This window comes from Pristiophorus japonicus, chromosome 11 (assembly GCF_044704955.1).
Source record: "Pristiophorus japonicus isolate sPriJap1 chromosome 11, sPriJap1.hap1, whole genome shotgun sequence".
NCBI lineage: Eukaryota > Metazoa > Chordata > Chondrichthyes > Pristiophoridae > Pristiophorus > Pristiophorus japonicus.
The window spans coordinates 114,507,095-114,521,422 of record NC_091987.1 but is presented as its reverse complement, the minus strand read 5'-3'; the positions used below and the strand labels follow the sequence as shown (position 1 = coordinate 114,521,422).

The following is a 14,328-nucleotide window of genomic DNA, read 5'->3' as shown; positions in this document are numbered from 1 at the left end:
TACAGGTTCACAAACTTCCTCTCATACACCAGGAATCTCCTCGGACTGAGAGAAGCCCAAATTCATCCTCATACACTCTCTCAGTCACAATCTTTCTCTTGCATACTTTCCCACTCATTCTCATTCACACACTTCCAACCATCTCACATATTCTGTATCATCTCTGATATTTACGAGGTAGCGGCGAGGGAGTAGCCAGGAAACCTGGAAGTACGGGTTTTCTGAAGGACCTGCTTAATTTAATGACCGGACCCAATTTACATTTTTGGATTCTGTTTCCCTGCCAGCCAGATTGAGAGGCTTGCTGGCTGTCAGGCAGGAAAGGCCTATAGCATCTGGTTGCAGCCAGGGAACAGAAAGGTGGGAGAGATCGTGGGTCAAGAGGGGGCCGTGGAGAGATGGCAGGAAGGTCTGATCACATGGAATGGGAAATAGATTTGCTTGAGGGGCTGAAGGGAAGCACTCCTGCTCCTTCTGGCCCACAAGAATTGCTGTAAAGGTACTTTCTTGCCTCCCTTTAGCTGAAGGGTTTCCAACACACCCATTTTGGAAATTAAAATGACCCCTGATGAGTCCATAATTTAGTTGAGTACACAACATAGAAAATAGTGGTGGGAAGCAGGAAGATGAAGAAATGTGACAAGAGTGCAAGTTATTTTTAAGAAATGTTGCTAAAATGAAAAAAGAGTGGCTGCACCAGAAAACAATTTTTTTTTTAAGTTCTAAGTTCAGTGGTTTCGATCAGAATTTGATAGTTGGATCTAAACTGGGCAGTTTACTACAACGTATTGATCTATTTTTCAACACCATAAAATAAGGAAAATGATCCCTAACTTTCTTCACAACTATAGCAGTATAAAAATTAATTTGGGCCGGTCAGCCTCATCTGATCATTTTGTAAAATGACACTTTGTAATAACAATACATTCACAGCAAACACTGAGCAGAAGGAAAAGTACCTGATATTCATGCAGTGAACAAAAATTAAAGGCACACTGAGGTGAGGTAATCTAAACATAAGCAACTACAGCATCGGGGCTATCTCGTGGAGCAGGAGTGATGATTTCATCATTATCCTGTGTGGGAGGAGGGGGAAAAGGAAGGGTGACATCCATTGAGAAAAGAGAAAACTGCAGTTTAAGTTTTCTGCCAAGCTCTAACTGTGGACTGACAGCCACCTTAAACACTCTTGATATGTAGATTTTACTAGTTTTGTTTATACCTTTCCTTTTCCAACTTGGTTGAGCTGGTCAACCCGTATTACTCTCACTTCTTTTGACCCCGTTGAGGGTGCTTTTGAGTACTGTGAAAAGGGACCACTGGGTAACTCTCTACACGTGCCCTTTTTCTCCCAGACATTCTGACCCACTGCCAAAACTCCCCTTTTTCAGCAGAAGTCGGAGAATGAATATCGGTGGAGAATGAGATTTGAATTTGGTGTCTTGAAACTAGGATCCACTGTTCTAAGGGCCGTAGCTAATCCAGCATTTCTGTACCAAATTCATTTAATTGGGAAAACTATTCTATATACACGTTGAGAATTTTTAACTGCGGGACTCTCATCAGGACTATAAGAACAATTAGATGGCTGTGCTTGCAGTACTGTCACTGTGACCCATTAAACTAATTAGTTTGACTTTCATTTATAGCTGTTGATGAATGCAGTAAGCGCTCTTTTTTGTGCTTGGGGCTTGCACTATACTGTTTAAAAACATTTTAAGTTATATTAATTGAAAGGCACAATTTTGTTTGTAGTTATTTCTGCCAATGTGAATGGATTTTATTTTGTTGTCAAACTGTATTGTGAGGAGTTTATGTGGATTTGCAGTGTTGTGCCTGCCTGTGTTGGTGAACACTGTCTTATCACTTTGTTCTGTTTCCTTCTACCAGCTCATCTACATGATGGCTACCACATATAACTTTGCTGTTTTGAAGTTTAAGAGTCGAGAAGACTGCTGCACAAAATTCTAAGTTGCTATAGAAGCAGTATACAGAGCTCTACGAGCCGCACTGAGTAGCTTGAACTACCACTGGCACCATGGACTAAAACAGAACTTATTAATCTGCATTTTGCAAATGAATAATTTGTAAATAGCACAAGAAAGCATCATATAGTATCGACACACTTAAAGCACTCTTTTTAGTATCTTATTTGAACTAACATGACCACCATTAAGATGTACGGTCTGGCTATTTTTGTTTCCTAATACGGGGTCAATACAGAAAATGTCACCAATGGCTGAATTATATTGAGTATAAGAAACAAAACAAATGGCTGTTCTGATTCCTGGCCCTAACTACTGTCCCGAGATCCAGCAATAAGTCTACCATCAATACTAACCTCAGATGTGAACGAAGAGGTCACTAATTGCTTTTCTATCTTATTTAATAAATTAACTGCCTGTTGTATAACCAACAGGCCAATACTAACTAATACAAAAGCAAAATACTGCGGTTGCTGGAAATCGTAAATAAAAACAAAATGCTGGAAATACTCAGGCAGCATCTTTGGAGAAAGAAACAGCATTAATGTTTCAGGTCAATGACCTTTCATCAGGCCAATACTAAAGATCTCCCACATGAGAACAAACATAAAATACGAAGAATAAAAACAATAAAATCAGAACCAACTATCAGATGATAGTTCCATGCAATTCTATATCAATGGTAATACAGTTACATTTCAAAGAGGTGAAAGCTAATAAAAACGCTCACGTCAAAGCCTGTCATGATGCAGACTAAAAGAAACCACCATCGTAGTTTAGGAAGACTTTAGAACTTCCAAACATTCAGAGCATCAGGCTGAGAGAGAAATTCAAAAGTAAGGTTTAAAACTATTGCATTAATGGTTCATTTTTAATAAAGGCCAATTGTAAGCCATATGAGCTAGACAACATTGCGTAGAATGTACTGAATTACTATTCATTACCAGCCTGCACTGAGCCAGTCAAGACACTGTTACATGACAATAACATTGCATAACTTGGCAGGTGACCTGTTGAAGTATCAGTGTAACACAGTTGATAGGAAAAGATTAGATATTATTGGCTGGTCCCAAATTATTCATTTGCTCACACATTATGCGGTTGCAGGTAAGTGCTCATTTCAGTTATCGATTGATTACTTGTTGTAATCAGCACAGAATAGTTAATGTGCACAGATGTTTTGTTGCAAAGAGAAGATTTCACAACTATTGGTAATAAAACCAAAAAGAAAGTCCAAAAGTCAATTCCTATCTGTTAAACACTACAAGCCTTACTGGAACAAATCCAGTTATATCAAACCTTTTCCACAGTCTGGCTCTAACTCCACTTCAGTTAGCAGAGCTCGCTGCTCAGAGCTCACTGAGATCTACTTTGGCTAATGCTGCAAGTTTGTTATAGTGAGGTTTGTCTGAATTGTAGCAATTAGTGTGTTTGCTACAAGACTACCAAGTTGAGCATACACTGTAAACATTTGGGCTGCTTTTGAAATTCAGGTGGCTGATAATTTCAAACAAATCAAATTGCCTGGTCAGACTATAATACCATAACTAGTTAAAATCATGCTCTCTCCCATATTTGACTTTATCAAGAGTGCCCAACTCAATAAAAGTAGCACAAAGGCCGCTCAGCAAATTGCCTCTATAAATACAAATATATAAATTCCAGTTGTTACAAAGCATACGTTTTTCTAAATGTACTTTTAATTTTTTGGGGGTTTCAAACAACTATAAATTCTGGTTTAGGACACAATGCACTCTCCGTATAAATCTTTAAATCAGGCTGAAAGTAATGAGCCTAATTTAAATGTTGCTGGTACTGAAAACCAAGTATATTTGTGCCATGGTTAAAGTAGCTCTTATAATGTTTGTAACATTAATGGAGCATTGCAATATCCATCCACAAATGGCATATACATGCAGCTCTGTGCTACTTTTTCTACTGTTTTGAAAGATTCATGGGAGACAGTCAAGGGCACGTAGGGAGCCATGAATATGCATAAATTGTAAAAGCAAATTTCTGTTTAAAAGCTTGCACCGATTGACATTTTGCACCCAACTAAGTTTCCTAACTTGTTCATTTTTGTGGATTATCTTCAAAAGGTTCCATGTTATGGAAATATATAACAATGACTAACATTATAAGAACTGATTATTAACTTCCTTTTTAAAACAAAATTACCTGGGGAGGTGCTTTATGTTCTGTGACAGAACAGCTTTAAGAATTACATTTAGACGTTCTAAAAGGGAAAGAGTACAGTAAGTTCTTTATAGAACGAGTTATCAATAAAATATTTAACATTAGAGCAACTTTATTGCTTTTAAAAAGGTACTTGTCCATAAGAAAAATCTGCCTAAATTTGGTAAATGACCAATTGAATACTAATAGAGCAGCCTTGGTCCTGAGAAATCGACTCCTTAAATAGCCAGATCTTGCACCTTACGCATGGCAATGATACTTCGGTTGTTGGAACACAAGAGATGGTGAGAAATAGGTTGCTTGGTTCAAGAAGTGATTGGAATGTAGGCTGTCTCCTACCCACCTCTGCCTCCCCCCAAATACCCCCATGAGTAGGGTTCTTCTCTGAGGTGCTGGAGTTTGAGGCTTAGTAAGAGATTAAAAGAGTGACTGCATTAAATACTAACAGAATTTTTTCCCCAGTTACAGTGTTGGCAGCCAAGGGTTAGTTAATTGTATCTTGTTAATTAAGTGTTAACACTTGCCTTTGCCAGACATTTTTTTTAAATCTTCAAATGTGCCATTATAATATTTGTTAACCTCAAAACTGCATGCTTTATGCTTGTTTTTAGTCATCTTTTGTTACAAAAATTCCCACATTTCGGCATTATTTAATTTTCTTAACAGTATTTTGAAATTGTATGTATAGACACTTTATTGACTTTCAGTCATCTTTTTCTTCATATACTCAAAATAAACATGCTTTCTTTACAAAATCGCTGCCTTTTCGTGATTTTCATCATTCTTCAGTGCAGTTATGCTTTTAGGAATCACACGGTGTTCCCTTTTATTATTTATCCCCTCTCCAGTTTGAATTCACCAGCCCACCACCTTCTTCAGCTGGGAGGGTGGAAACAACTGACCAATAAACTTCTTTACAGCTTCTACTGCACAGTCATCCGCCAACAAAAGGGACACAGGTGATACAGATGGGTTGTGCCCTTGTTTTTTTTTTGCTTTCCTACAATTCCAACAACCCAGCAAGCTGTAGCTTAACTAGCCCATTGAGGACAATTCATTTTGAATAACAATCAAAACTAGGATTCAGACCGGGACTCTCTAAATCTACCCCCCTGATGCTAAAGCCTTTAGTACTTAGAATTGCAAAGTTTTCAAATCCATTTGGCAAAAAAAGCTACTTCGAAAGGATATTCTGCTTCACATTTATACAGCTTTGCCCTTTACTTTGCCTTTTACTGGAAGATAATCCTGTACATATTATTTTGAAAGTATAAGATTGGCAACGGTTACGCTCTGAAATTTTTGAACTCGATGTTGAGTCCAGAAGGCTGTAAAGTGCCTAAATGAAAGATGAGGTGCTGTTCCTCGAGCTTACGTTGAGCTTCATTGGAACAGTGTAGGAGACCGAGGACAGAGAGGTCAGAGTGGGAATGGAGTGGAGAATTAAAGTGACGTGCGACCGGAAGCTCAGGGTCACACTTGCGGACTGAATGGAGGTGCTCCGCAAAGTGGTCACCTAATCTAATTTGGCCTCCCCAATGTGAGCAGCGAATACAGTATACTAAATTGAAAGAAGTACAAGTAAATCGCTGTTTCACCTGGAAGGAGTATTTGGGACCCTGGATAGTGGGAACGGAGGTGGTGAAAGGGCAGGTGTTGCATCTCCTGCACTTGCACGGAAAGGTGCCGTGGGAAGGGGAGGAGGGTGTTGGGGGTGACTGCGGAGGAAATGGTCCCTTCGGAATGCTGAGAGGGGAGGGGAAGATGGGATTGGTGGTGGGATCATGCTGGAGGTGGCGGAAATGGCAGAGGATGACCTGTTGAACGTGGAGGCTGGTGGGATGAAAGGGGAGGACAAGGGGAACCCTGTTATGGTTCTGAGAGGGAGAAGGGGTGAGAGCAGAGGTGCGGGAAATAGAACAGACATGGTTGAGGGCCATGTCAACCACGGCGGAGGGGAATCCTCTGTTGAGGAAAAAGGAAGACATGTCAGGGGCACTAGTGTGAAAGGTGGCGTTGGCAGAGCAGATGCGACAGAGACGGAGAAACTGGGAGAATGGAATGGAGTCTTTACAGGATGCGGGGTGGGAGGAAGTGTAGTCCAGGTAGCTGTGGGAGTCAATGGGCTTATAGTGGATACTGGTCGAAAGCCTATTCCCAGAGATGGAGATGGAGAAGTCGAGGAAGGGAAGGGAAGAGTTGGAGATGGACCCCGAGAAGGTGAGGGAACGATGGAAACTGGATGCAAAGTGAATTAAATTTTCAAGTTCAGGGCGAGAGCAGGAATTGGCACCGATACAGTCATCAATGTACTGGAAAAAGTGATAAGAGAGGGGACCCGAGTAAGACTGGAACAAAGAATGTTTCACATATCCCACGTAAAGGCAGACATAGCTAGGACCCATGCTGGTTCCCATAGCAACACCTTTAATTTGATATACAGCAAAGCATGTTAAATTATCAACTATATAATCTACAATATTGGGAATGTGACTCAATGTTTGCAGTTCACATTGAGAAAATGTATATTAACTAATATTTTGAAGTAAATCTGAGACAAGTTATGATTTACCATCATTTGGTTGTTAATAATTGCTTGCCCAATTCATTTACTCTTTTCTCTGCCCCAAGAACAGTTAGTCCTCACTTCCCAACACTGTCTTTTCCAATACCCCTTCAATTTCTTGCTTAAGACCTGGACAAGGTGGTTCTCATCAGACATACTTTGGTCAGATAGTGGTTATATTTTTAGCTACATAGCAATGAAGCTTTTTCACCAGTCTGAGATGTTAGAGTGAGTGTAATTTAGATTAGTTGGACTGGACTCGACGCAGATTAGCAAAGGTACGAGTTATCAGTCCTGGTTCACTTTGGCAGTGGTGGTCAGCCAACTGAACTTTATTCACACAAATATTACACAAGAGGTTCTACTTGTTGATCAGTCACTCAATCTACAGACTCTGCTAACCAGATGAGAGTTTCCAGTTATGTAGCCAAGTCCGATGGAGAACTTGTTCGAAGGTACAGTCGTGAGTTAGGATTTTTATTTGGACGGTGGAGGGTTTACTTCCCCTTCAGTTGCTCTTGGCCAGACAAGAATACGAATGATTTTGAGGTAATAATTACACTAGAATTCCAATTTATTTGGTCTGTTTTTGAACATCTAATATTTTGGTTGTAGAAACAGAATTTATAGTAATGTTTGAGTTTTCACAGCACTAGTTTTACAAATCTCATGTCAATACTTTAGAACACTTTTGTGTAACTCTGCCCATTTCTCTTTCTGATCGCCATTTATTCCCCATCACTCCTGAAGACTATCTTTGAAGTCACTCAACAATTTTTAGTTTTATTTTCTCTTCTCTGCCAGTCGGTCTTCCAGCCTGTCCCTCTCAATTTTTGTCTTTTTTAATCTCACTGTCAGTTTCCCTTTATTGAATTCTGTGATGAATGAACAGCTTGTATTAATGTAGACCATGGCCAGATCTATTTAAACGCACTTTTTGACAGTTTTCCTATACTGCTGGGCAGAGAAACTACTCCATTTCACAACCTGAAGTCATCCTTTTTTATTTTTGTATTTGATTGATGAAATAAATATCAAAACAATGTAGTTTTGCCTATTCAATTTTACTTTATAAGGTATTTTTGCAGAGCTGATTTAGAATGGGAAAAGATATGAAAACAGAATTTTGCATACCAGCCTCAACCATGAATAATAATTAGAAGAGAAAATTTAATTAACACTGAAAAGAAAAATAACAAGTAAAAGAAAATGTAATAGAAATTTGTTAAATTAATTTCTGTTTTCTCGCTATCCAGTGGTGATTACTTTCTTTAAGCCAACTTAGTTAATTTTCCGTTAGGAGTATTTTAGGAGACTGAGGCATAGATATTCTTGTCAAAGCTTAATTAGCTGGGATAATTTTTGTAACTATAACAATGGTACAACGTAACTATTGGGCTCCAGCTTGCAGTCACTGACGCGGATTCAAATACATCCTCCCTGTAGCACTGCAGTTATTTATAATTTTCAAATGAAAGGAAAATGCAACACTGTTTAGTCTGCATGTAAATACTTTTATTTTGCTTTCGGGCACTTTTATATCCACGTTTTTGATAAACGGAATCCTACAATAACTGGGACTAACATTCATGAAAACAGTATCTTTAAGCTTCCTAGAGGTTTAGGCTGTTGCATACACATACTAAGAAATTTATATCTGCAAAATAAAAATTAAAGATAATGCTGAATGTAGTTTTACAAGATGTGGTTGATAACTTTGACCAAAGGCTCATGATTTTCAAATGTTTTCAAGGCGTAGAGGACATGGACAGTTTTCCATGAAAGACTGCTTCATGAATTAGCTTTCATAACAATGCTTTCATTATGTTCGCAGCTGTGTCTTTGTGTGACCCCCAAATAACATCTGGGTTATCTTACTATCCAGAATGGCACAATCCTTAGTGTTACCCTTTATTGTAACCTTGTCTTAATTAACAGAGCTCAGAGTAATCAGACTAGCAGCATGCTATGCATCTTGACATGCTCACTAGCCATCCTCCTCACCCTTCTCTTCCAGATCCATTTCCTCATGATTTTGTCTGCAAACTGGGCGTACCTGAAGGACGCATGCAAAATGCAAATATACCAGGATCTCAAAACGAAGGAAGAGCAGGAACTCCATGATATCCATGCCTCCCGATCAAAAGAACAACTGAATTCTTACACATAAGAACAATACAGTCCAACATTTACCAGCAGAGCCATTCAACAGAAAACCTAGCAGCTGTGACAAATCTATAGACTGCTGTGCAGTGCAGATGTGCGTCCACTAACAAGCAGATGTGCAAGTGTTAAGTACAAAACTGAACATCTTCAGTGTATTACAGATCATTGCTCAGTTCATAAAACGACTCTGGAAAAGAGTGCTCGATTTAGCAGTATTTTTCTATCTTGAATTGTAATTGGAAAAAAAAAACAGCATTCTTATAGCCATTAGTCTTTTGGCCAAATTTTTTCCCCCATTTATGGACTAAATTTGCTGCACAACTGCAGTGTGCATTATAAACCAGGTCAACAGTGGGGGAAAAAAACACAAAGTTAGCAGAAACAGAAGAAAGCCAACTTTCCGAATCTAAGCAGCTACTTTCCACATGTATAATGGTCTTGCAATGGAGCCCTTGCATTTTCCATATGCAGTAATCTGCTGATTTATTACCGTAGACCATGGCCTTTTTTATTTTATAATTTCATGATCAACTCAAACATTCTAGATAGTTTAATTATACCCGCTTTTTTATATATCCTACCTGAAATGAGTATTTTCAGTGTTCTAATATGCAAATAATAAATATAATCTAATAAGTTAACCATTCTTTTATCATATTAATTACATGCAGTTTAATTTTAGAATACTTACTATGGTAATCACCACTCATTATGTAGTTCTAGCTCATCCTTGATAGGCAGAAGTGTATAAACAAATCTAAAACCTTATTTTACAGTTCTGGAGATGGTCTTCATTTCTGCTGCAGTGTTTTTCAAAGACAGCAAAATTGCTGATTTTTAGGTGTCACAATCTTCCTTTACTAAACATACTTATGAGACTAAAATATGCAAAAGCTATTGCTTGTAGATTTTGTTTTTGAGATTTTTTTTTCAAATTCTAGTATCTAACAGTTCAATTATTAGGAAAAAAGTGCTGCAGTAATATCTTTGCACACTGTTAACCTGGACAGCTACCCGTGATGAATTCCAGTAACAGCCATTCTGATAGGAGTTATGTGAAATCCATTCTTTACATTTTCTGTTTTGTAATTAACATTTTTAGTATACAGCATTCTTTCAAAAAAAACAAACATTAACCTAGCAATATATTGCACTTCACATTACATACAAGGAGCTAGATTAACAAAGTTTATGTTTCCATCAGTTTTCTGTGGATATTTCCTTTTACATTTTAGTAGTTATGTGCTAATTCATTAACAATTAAATAAAAGCTATTCCTTATAGAATGTTAAGATGTTTAAAGTATTCTTATTGTACATTTCTAGCATGTTAAGTTCTTTGTTTCTAAGGCAATACAGTTAAATATATTGTTGGGAGAACAAAGCATGTGGGTATTTGTCTTAAATGCTTTCTTTGAACTAAAAATTAGATTTTGTTAATGTAACAGAACGTTACACTGGTTCGTTTTGTTGCTTGGGCAAAACATTTTTACACAATGAAATTGTACTGTTTAGAATCATCTTCTGTAACTTACTACTTTTATACACCGCTAAGTAAACTGTTACTATTTTCTACTGTAAGTGCCAGCACCTTCCTGTAGTTTCTTTTAAAATGGTTAATAAATCATTGCAGCTAGAATTTTACATTTATGTCCATGCATCACCACAGCTGAAGATATAGATCGACACTCTGGGGTGGTCACAAGTTTCTTTATTGTTCTTTATTTTGTTATCTCTATTTTTATGTGATTGCTTACCATCCTCCTGGTGGTGAAATTATGTTTGTTTCACTTTCCTTCTCATACTGTCTATGTGCCATTTTTAATTAGCCCTTTCTCTTCCTCTTGTTTTATGTTCCTGCTGTCCTCTTCAGGATCACTGAAACATGACAAGTTAATATACATATAAACATAACTCTGACGAGGTAGTTCTAGCAGGATATACTAGGAAATGGTTGTGGATTCAGATCTAAAGGGTTGTATCACTCATGAAAGATGGTGACTTTGTAATCCAAATAAGCATGAAGTTGAATTTAAAGAAACTATGTCAATCTTGCCTCTCTGTTTGCATTAAAATTGTAGCAATAACACTATTTACTAGCTAGGTAAGTACTATTAAAAATGCAATTTTTAAGTAAAAGATGTGTCTTTAGGCAGAACATGTTAAAAAAAATTTTTTTAATTGAAATTATATAAATATTAAGTGTACAATGGAAAACATTCTGTGATGGGTCTGTGTCAAAAAGATATTGTTGGTGATTTCACCAGAAAATTTCATCGGATTCTTCATGTGAAGCTGCGGGACTGTAAAAGAAGAAATTTCACTGTAAGCAAGTTAGGCAGCCACAGTCCTCATTAAAGCACAGTTAACCTGGTGGAGCTGAAATGCAAGTTCCTGATCTCATCAGAGGCCAGGCTCAGTGTCACAAGAAAGCAGATAAAATGTGAGCATGTCTCATCCCACACTGCTCTCACACATCTAATAGCTGTTACCGAGTGAAATCAACAAAGGTTTGGCAGCAAGTTTCCTACTTGTCCTCTGGCCCAGGAATTCTACGTGAAACAGAAATAAATGGGGAAATCCTTGTATAATCGCGAAGTTTATTTGGGGGAAGGAAGAGAAAGAGAGGAAACTAAAATGAATAGATTTAGTGCATTTTATATGCTGGTAAATTCTGCAGGTACCACAGAGCTATTGCCATGGATTTAATAGACATATTTCTGTTAGGAAGTTCTACATCTCAATAACAAAAAGCTAAATATAGATTGTCAAAATAACCATTTGAGTAACTTCAGGGCTCTTCATGGGAAGACTTTTCAATTGGACTACACTGACAATCCTCACTCATGAGCACAAAACATTTGGTTTCTGATAGTCATTGTACCTCTCACTTGTTTACTGCTGATGGATTAAATGAGACTTAACTGGATGTAGCTCTACTTTACATGGTTTTAAAAAGAACTGAAAGAAGCGTGAAAGAGTGAGAAATATTTTCATGCAACATTGTCACTTTCCTGCTCCATCCCATAAACAGGGTAGTTTCACCAACAAAAGGTGCCTTGAACACTTGAGTGTCAGCTGTGGCTCAGTTGGTAGCAATCTTGCCCGAGTCAGAAGGTTGTGGTTCAAGTTCTACTCCAGGGACTTGAGCACATAAATCTAGGCTGACACTCCAGTGCCGTGCTGAGGAAGCGCTGCACTGTCAGAAGTAGCATCTATTGGATGAGACGTTATATCGAGGCTCTGTTTGCTCTCTCAGGTGGACGGAAAAGATCCCATGGCACTATTTCGAAAAAGAGCAAGGGTGTTCTCCCCAGTGTCCTGGCCAATATTTAACCCTAAATTAACATCACTAAAACAGATTATCTGGTCATTATCACATTGCTGTTTGTGGGAGCTTGTTGTGCAAAAATTGGCTGCCGTGTTTCTCACATTACAACAGTGACTACACTCCAAAATGTATTTCATTAGCTGTAAAGCGTTTTGAGACGTCCGGTGTTCGTGAAAGGCACTATATAAATGCAAGTCTTTCTTTACATCTTAAATATGGGTCTAAATATAAATAACTAAAGTTATAACACAAATTGCTACACTTTGTCACTTCCAAATTAAAGGGAATGATATCCTTCAGTGAAGTTCATTCAGCAACAGATATACCACTGGGATGCATGTTGCAGCGTTGACTCTCCTCCTACTCCTCTGAGCACTCAGTCATCACTGCAATAATTTACTTCAACAGGCTTTAACCAAGTTTAAATGCATGCATCACCCAGTTGTGGCACAATAATCATCACAATACTTGCCAACTTTCTATGTTGGCAGCAAGATTTTGAAAAAAGGTGGGTTTAACTTATTCAACACACTTTTTTTGGCAAACAAGTTGCTCAATTTTAGTTTTGCCATTATAAATATGGTAGATTGATCTTTTTTTCTTGTGTGTTGTATCTTTAAAAACACGAACACCCTGTAAAGTGTATCTTTGAAGTTTGGCTTTGCCCTTACCTGCCAGCTTTTCCATGAGACAATGTTTGGAGTAAAGAACTCTCTTCTCCCACTTCCTTTTTAGAGCTCTGAAAATAATAGAGTAATTATTACATTTTATTGAATTATAGAACAGTCACAGTACAAAACAAAACAGATTTCTGCACCTCATTAACTCACATTTATTAAGCACCTTTAACATAGAAAAAGGTGCTTCAGAGAGGTGCAATCAGATAAAAATGCACATGAGACAAAGGAGGAGATATTATGAGGGAGAGTGGGTAGTGACCAAAAGCTTGGTCAAAGAGATGGATTTTAAGGAGAGCCTAAAGGAGACAGAGGAGGGGTTTGGGGAGGGATCTCCATAGTGTGGGGCCTCGACAGCTGCCAACGGTGGGGCGTAGGAAAGGGGAGCGGTGGGGGGGGGGGCGCACCACAGGTCAGAGTTGGAGGAACAGTGAGGATGTTGTAGGGCACGAGGAGGTTAAGGACAAGAATTAAAAATTTGAGGCATTGGGGGACTATAGGTTGTGAAACCTGTATAGGTCAACGAGGGCAAGGATGATGGGTAAGCACGACTTGGTACGAGAAATGATATGGGCAGCAGAGCTTTGGTTGGGCTGAAATTTATGGGTGGTGCAGAAGTCAAATATGACGGTGATGGTTTCAGCAGTAAATGGGTTGAAGTAAGGTTCGGGGCAGGTGCTGTTACGGAGGTGGAACTAAGTAGTCTTTTTGATGGAGAGAATATATCAAGTAATTCAGCAAGTAGAAAATCCATAACAGTGGCACTCTAGGTGCTGCTTTGAAGGGCCACTTTCCTTTTTGAAAGCCTATATCCTCTCGAACACAAACATGAGCCACTTTCAAATCTGTAATATTGTTCACCTCAGCCGTTACCTCATCTGCCATTGAAACTCTCATCCATGCCACAGTCACCTCCAGGCTAAATTGCTAAAAATGCTCTTCTGGCAATCCTCCACTCTCCATAAACTTCAGCTCAACCAAAGCCCTGCTGCCCATATTTTATCCAGCATCGAATGTTGCCCATTTCCCCTGTCGTTGCTGTGCTATCTTGGCTCCTGGTACCCCACAACGATGTAAAGGTGCTTTGCAAATGAAAGTGATTGAAATAATTTACATTAGATAAAAGAAAAATAGCAGTTCACTGCTTTCAACCCATCATCTTAACTCATGTTTAAAACTACTGAGGACTTTGTAAAAGCTTGTTGTGTGCGATATGGCATACTGTGCAGATTACAAGTGCCTCCAGACTTTGCTGTCCATCTGAAACAGATGATGTAAGGAATGCTTATGAAATGAAAGGAAGTAGTTGGCATATGGATTTATTAAAATGTACGTCACCATCAACCATCGATGTGACAACATAAACGTTCATCTGGAATTTCTGCGGGGACTCTCAGACGGACAAGTG

The 14,328-nt window shown here is 38.4% G+C and overlaps 2 protein-coding genes across 17 annotated transcripts in view; one reads left to right on the top strand and one right to left on the bottom strand.

Moving 5' to 3' along the window:
* The window catches only part of gpm6bb (glycoprotein M6Bb), a 222,420-nt gene extending 211,869 nt beyond the window's left edge, over positions 1-10,551 (top strand). For 4 of the 5 annotated variants that reach the window (XM_070893910.1, XM_070893908.1, XM_070893907.1 and 1 more), the window contains exon 7: positions 8,765-10,551. In XM_070893910.1, coding sequence (XP_070750011.1) covers positions 8,765-8,917 — 153 coding nt within the window. In that variant the 3' untranslated portion in view covers positions 8,918-10,551. Of the gene's footprint in view, positions 1-1,890; positions 4,892-8,764 lie in introns of those variants that run through there. The other variant, XM_070893911.1, reaches the window with a different exon arrangement.
* ofd1 (OFD1 centriole and centriolar satellite protein) overlaps positions 1-14,328 on the bottom strand; it is a 133,146-nt gene that overhangs the window by 8,819 nt on the left and 109,999 nt on the right. For 4 of the 12 annotated variants that reach the window (XM_070893896.1, XM_070893903.1, XM_070893897.1 and 1 more), the window contains exons 23-24: positions 12,915-12,982; positions 10,352-10,790 (exon numbers count right to left, since the gene is read on the bottom strand). In XM_070893896.1, coding sequence (XP_070749997.1) covers positions 10,721-10,790; positions 12,915-12,982 — 138 coding nt within the window. In that variant the 3' untranslated portion in view covers positions 10,352-10,720. Of the gene's footprint in view, positions 1-10,348; positions 10,791-11,070; positions 11,216-12,914; positions 12,983-14,328 lie in introns of those variants that run through there. The other 8 variants (XM_070893894.1, XM_070893904.1, XM_070893898.1 and 5 more) reach the window with 6 other exon arrangements.